Source organism: Rhinoderma darwinii, chromosome 6, assembly GCF_050947455.1.
Source record: "Rhinoderma darwinii isolate aRhiDar2 chromosome 6, aRhiDar2.hap1, whole genome shotgun sequence".
Taxonomy (NCBI): domain Eukaryota; kingdom Metazoa; phylum Chordata; class Amphibia; order Anura; family Rhinodermatidae; genus Rhinoderma; species Rhinoderma darwinii.
This window is the reverse complement of record NC_134692.1, coordinates 120,721,074-120,727,073: the sequence shown is the minus strand read 5'-3', so window position 1 is coordinate 120,727,073 and position 6,000 is coordinate 120,721,074. Positions and strand designations below refer to the sequence as shown.

Sequence of the window (6,000 nt, the reverse complement as noted above, 5' to 3'; positions counted from 1 at the left end):
TGTCGGGAAAGAGGTTTGGGGGGGGGGGGGGCACCAAACGGAATCTTTGCCCTGGGTGCTGGAGAACCTAGCTACGCCTCTGACCTAGCTATGCCTCAGGTATGTACAAAACCTGTTCATCATACATAGCAAGCCATTAATAGCACTCCATATTTAGGTGCAGTTTGCTTCATAAACTTTTCCCCGTTTATCTAAAAATTGCGTCCTATTAAATATAATGTCACGCTGCAAAAAAAACAACGAAGAAACGGGCTCCTCTACTCCCTTGTCCGTCGGGATCTCTTATATACCCAAAAGTCACGTGATTCCCCAGTGTGAAGGGCGGAGCTAGGCTGGTCATGTGACAGTGGGTGGTGACGCAGTGAGAGGAGCTGCATCTGCTGTTGCAGTGGCTCGGTGACCGTGTGTGAGGAGAGTACTGGCTCTGCGGCTGTGACAAGCTGCTGTGTTGTCGCCGGTTCGGCTTTGCCTGTCCCTTATAAACAAGCAGGAATGGAGGAAGACGGGGCCGGTGAGTGGCGGTTTGGTGCTGGCAATGTCTCTGTATGTATGTATGTATGTATGTATGGTATTGACGTGCTCCGGCAGCGGGGGAGTTAAATGTCATCTCTGCGGTTTGCTGTGCTATAATCCGGGATTGATGTATGCAGCGATGCATGGTGGATAAGTAGTTAATACACTGTCTAGTCTGATGTCCGGTGTGTCCATCACTAATACACTAGAAAGTGACAATGTATATTAATTATATGGTGACATAGTAAAGCCTGGACTTCCAGCAATTGTAAAGGCCTGTTTACACAGTGACCCCCTCCCATCCCCCGTCTTAGGTGACCACCAATTTAGTGATATTACTACATTATATTTAAAATATTGTAGCAATTCCACAAATGTCACGTTAATCATTTCCATTTCCTCAATTTTCCAAATGGTAAATCTAATTTATAACCGGCCAATCATCTCTCCGTGCAAATAGATCTACCCAGTAGGCAAGGGGTTAAGTATATTTGCCGGCAGCAATTTGTAATAAGGAATGAATGTGCTGCAGGAGCTGAGGGGTCACGTCCAGCTGTCACCGTTTCTATCCTGGCAGGGCACAGGTTAATGCCGAAGTGTCATCTCTGGCGTTCCTTGAATGGGTTGACTCATTTCGGCTGGATTCAGCAGTGAGATAGTTAACCAGCGCTGTGCGGTGCAAGTTCCAGCACAGAAGTGAATGCTTTCTGACAGCTAGTGGAGACTGAGTGGCAGTGTCTTTATTGGGCAGTTCAGGGGTTAACTTTAGTGACCGTATTTATGATCTGGTTATTTTGGTTTGACAACACTGTAAAGATGTGTATTATGTGGTAATATTATATGGGCATCGCCCATTTATATTGGTGTAAGGGCAGGGGATCTTCTTGAGAATGGCATTGAGCGGGGCTTAGTTTATGGCACATGCCACGTGCCACAATTCTCCTATACTAGGTATAGCATGCCCATGTATGACTGCCACACAGATCTTCTACCTGCCATTTCTGCTCCTGCAATGCCTGATGCTCTCTCCATATTATCTGTTCACATACGATAGTAGATTTTGCGCAGCTTGTAACCTAGCAACACCGACATGTGCCCCTGTATGTACCCGGGAGATTGCAGCGTGGTAAATGTTACGCTCCTCATGGCGTTTACTATCACTGAGCGCTCAGCAGTGATGCAGAATAAGGCCACCCATCTACAGGGGATTAAGCGTTCCTATGGCATGGCGCTGCCCGGGAAGCCTGGTATATACTGTGTGTAGTGACTTCTTTATAATGCAGTGCCAGGAGGTTCATCCATTTAGGGTAATATAAACCTGCTTGCGTATTTTCTTCTCCAGGTCCGCACTCTGTAATGTTATTCTTCGATGTGGGTGGCTGAAGCCCCCCAAACTGTAGCTGAGGCGTTCTCTGAGCGTAGCTTTAATGTCTCCATTCCAGAGACAGCACCCTGTCTGGCTGTAGAGCCCCTTGAAATGAATACTGGAACTTGGAGTCAAGGAAACTGTGTGTTATTTTTTCTCCACCCTTGGCAATGTGTAATGAATGTCTGAGTTGATTTTTTTTCTCTCTGTGCACTTGAGATTGGCGGAGGCGCTGTGCGCAGGACGGCCGCCTGTGTATATACTGTGGATAGATGTCTGTAAGGGTCCGTTGCATAGCTGTCAGTAAGGCGCAGTCATTGCTCATTGTGTTTCTAGAGGTTTTTGTCTTGCATTGAACCCTGCAGATGATTGCACAATGCCTCATTACAATCCTATGACAAGAGGGGTTTTTCTTAAAAGTTAAATTCAGAGGAACAGCTGCAGTGACTGTCCCTCCCCCCCCCCTAATGTTATCATCGCTCATATCTGAAGACAATGCAAGTATATCAATTCCCTGGTAAATGGGATGTCTTTTCTAATCTGTGGTCATCATCCATCAACAATTGGCTATAATCTGACCATTTTTTGATCCTTAAAGGGGAACTCCGTCTCTGGGTATCGGTAGCTCACGGAAAGCTCCTAAGACCACTTTAGTGCTGGTTTAGTACTTACAAAAATTGCGGGTCAGAAATGTTAACGTTTTAAATCATTGACACTTCTAAAGAAACTTTTTGTTGGAGATGATAAATTCCATATACCCCTGACTAGGACGTTATCGAGCATCATCATCTTTCCTCCTGGAAATTAGAGTGAATTCCAGTAGATTCCCCCTTTTTAATTTTTGGTTTCTCCATTTTCTGTTCGATAACCTGACGGTCTTTTTGCAGCGTGAGAACAATGTTTTCCACCATCCAACCAGACTCCAATCCTTCATACTGTCACATTTTACAAGTGATTTTGTTATGTTTGTATGGACCAGTCATTTTAGTGACTGAGCTGTTAATACTTTATGTATTTTATGCAATTTTTTTCTTTAAAGTAATTAGATCCAACTACAGGTTCTTCTTTGGCAGTAAGGATTACCGTTACCAGAAATTAAACTTTATTTCTGGGCTCACTTGGTGGTTCTGGAGACCCACAAGCCTGATTTGTCCGCGGTGGTATTTTTTTTTTTTTTTTTTTTTTAGAAAGTTCTGCTTTCAGACTTTTACTGCTGCTTGTATTCTCTGCAGGGAATTTGTCACAATGTGCACGCTGTCATGTGATATTTTGATGGCTTGGAGAACGGCAGAGTTTCTTGGGACATGTGATTTGCTAATTTCTCTAAAATGTTCTCTGATCCACTGTGGTTGTTTTTGCCATATTCTGCTGTGGCAGACGTTGCGGCCAATCTAGAATCCACAGGAAACATTTAGAAACTTGCTTTCCTCCAATGTTGCCTGTGGTAAGGTCCCCAGACACTCCGCACTGTGGATAACATAGTTTAGACTGGTTTACGTCTATAAATAATTAAGTAGATTTTTTTTTTTATCTAGTTTAGTGGGTGTAAGCCAACCCTATTAGGTATGATGTTTGTATCCGTAGAGCCGTCATGATCAGCCTTCTGTAAGGTCAACACTCTCTACAGCTACTTTGGAGATTCTAGAGGTCTAGTTGACTTTGCCATGAACATCGTAGACCGTGCACACATGGATTAGAGAGGTTGTCCACTTTGAATAATCCCTGTTGTTACAAGGCCCCCCAAAAGATAAGATGCTGGGGTCCTCAGTGATCAGTCTTTGGGAGATCCCCGTCACAATTGGTAAATTTTCCTACAGCGCCACCGCAGGGGATATGTAACATTACACCTTTGAAATAAATGGGCTATCCCCGTAATGCACAGATCTGTTGGGTGCTCCAGAGCAAGAGACACTCTTTGTATCCATTCTCAGGTCTGATTGATAGGTGAGGGTTCTGAACAGCGGACCGCCTCTTAAAGAGGCTCTGTCACCAGATTTTGCAACAGCATTTTTGGCCAAGTTATGACCATTTTTGTATTTATGCAAATGAGGCTTGCAAAAGTCCAACTGGGCGTGTATTATGTGCGTACATCGGGGCGTGTTTACTTATTTTACTAGCTGGGCGTTAGGAATGGGAGTGTATGATGCATCATCCACTTCTCTTCACAACGCCCAGCTTCTGGCAGTGCAGACAGAGCGTGTTCTCGAGAGATCACGCTGTGACGTCACTCACTTCCTGCCCCAGGTCCTGCATCGTGTCGGCCACATCGGCACCAGAGGCTACAGTTGATTCTGCAGCAGCATCAGCATTTGCAGGTAAGTAGCTACATCGATTTACCTGCAAACGCCGATGCTGCTGCAGAATCAACTGTAGCCTCTGGTGCCGATGTGTCCTCGCTCGTCCGACACGATGCAGGACCTGGGGCAGGAAGTGAGTGACGTCACAGCGTGATCTCTCGAGAACACGCTCTGTCTGCACTGCCAGAAGCTGGGCGTTCTGAAGAGAAGTGGATGATACTTCTCTTCAGAGCGCCCAGCTAGTAAAAGAAGTAAAAACGCCCCGATGTACGCACACAATACACGCCCCGATGTACGCACACAATACACGCCCCGATGTACGCACATAATACACGCCCAGTTGGACTTTTACTTTTAAACACGCCCAGTTGGACTTTTGCAAGCCTCATTTGCATAAATACGAAAATGATAATAACTTGGCCAAAAATGCTAGTTTTTAAAAAATAAAAACGTTACTGTAATCTACATTGCAGCGCCGATCTGCTGCAATAGCAGATAGGGGTTGCAAAATCTGGTGACAGAGCCTCTAAGTAAAGATTCCCTAATAGTGTATTTAAAAATGGGTTTTCTTAACCAGACAACGTCTTTAAGACTGTATACAGGATGAAACGCAACTGAACACAAAAGAGAATCCAGCAAGATTGATGGATGACCATCGACTTGGATTCCTAGAGTAAAGGCTGTTTTACATCGGGCAAATGAGCGTTCATAGAACGCTCGTTCCAGATAATTGCGCTGTTTACCTTTAACTATAGTTGGTCATTCCTAGGAAATGCATTTAATAGTGAGAAGCTATAACAGAGTCATCTCTTCAGTAACATTTTTTTTTTATCAGTACAGGACAACTTAATCTGGGGAGGGGGAATAATCTGGTTACTGTGGGTTACTCTAATGATGCACCATAGTGAATTCAACCTTCTTCTATTTAAAAAGGTCACCTCTCCTGACATGTCCATCTTAGTAAATACTTGTATTCCCTATAAAATAACAATGCTGGAGCATTTTTTTTCTTAGAACTAAGCAATTCCTCTGTTTCTCCTGGAAATTTATGAAAAAATTGACAACTGGGTGTTACCATTCACTGAGACAAATAGGCGTCTCACTCTGTCAGCCCTGATTGGACAATCTCAGTCTGGGTAAGGACACACCTCCCAACTGGTAACATCCAGTTGTCAATTTAATCATACGTTTCTAGTAGGAATAACAGAGGAACGGCACAACACAGAGTTCTAAGTAAATTGTTATATTACGGGGGAATGCAAGTACCTACTAAAACAGACGTGTCCGGGGCGGTGATGGGTCCTCTTTCAGATGTCTTCTGCTCACTCCTTGTTTAGTGGAGAAGACAATGTTTAGCAGGCATAAACCAGGTTCCTCTTCAGTGATGTCACAGTAAATATACGCCATAACAAAAATGTGCCGATCATTTTCCACACTCCCTGCCATTTCTCCTTGAGATTTGTTGGAAAATTATAGACTTCCAGTCCTCCTCTTCTCTCTGAAAAAACGCAGATGACTTTTTTTGTCTGGAGGAAAAGGATGTTTAAACTATTTGACCCCATAAATTCAGATATATTTTGGTTACAGTATAAATCTTAATAATAAATTAGATCATGAAGTAACTTGCCTTTTTGGCCACCTGCGGAGTCCTTTTGTGGGGACCCGTCTGTACGAGGTTGTACATATGTTTTATTTTAATGGAACGGGAAGGCTCCAGGGACCTGTACATTTGTTTTAAGAAGGAAGTGGGCTGACCTGTTTGGTTGCCATGAAGTGAGACCATTATTATTTGTGTTTTGAGGAACATCTGCGTTCAATTTATTA

The 6,000-nt window shown here is 43.8% G+C and overlaps 1 protein-coding gene across 1 annotated transcript in view; it reads left to right on the top strand.

The window, feature by feature from the left end:
- Positions 1-361: 361 nt before the first annotated feature.
- Positions 362-6,000, top strand: part of CYTH3 (cytohesin 3) — a 105,307-nt gene continuing 99,668 nt past the window's right edge. The window contains exon 1 of the mRNA XM_075830201.1: positions 362-511. Within this exon, the coding sequence (XP_075686316.1) occupies positions 493-511 (19 nt within the window). The 5' untranslated portion in view covers positions 362-492. The remainder of the gene's footprint in view (positions 512-6,000) is intronic.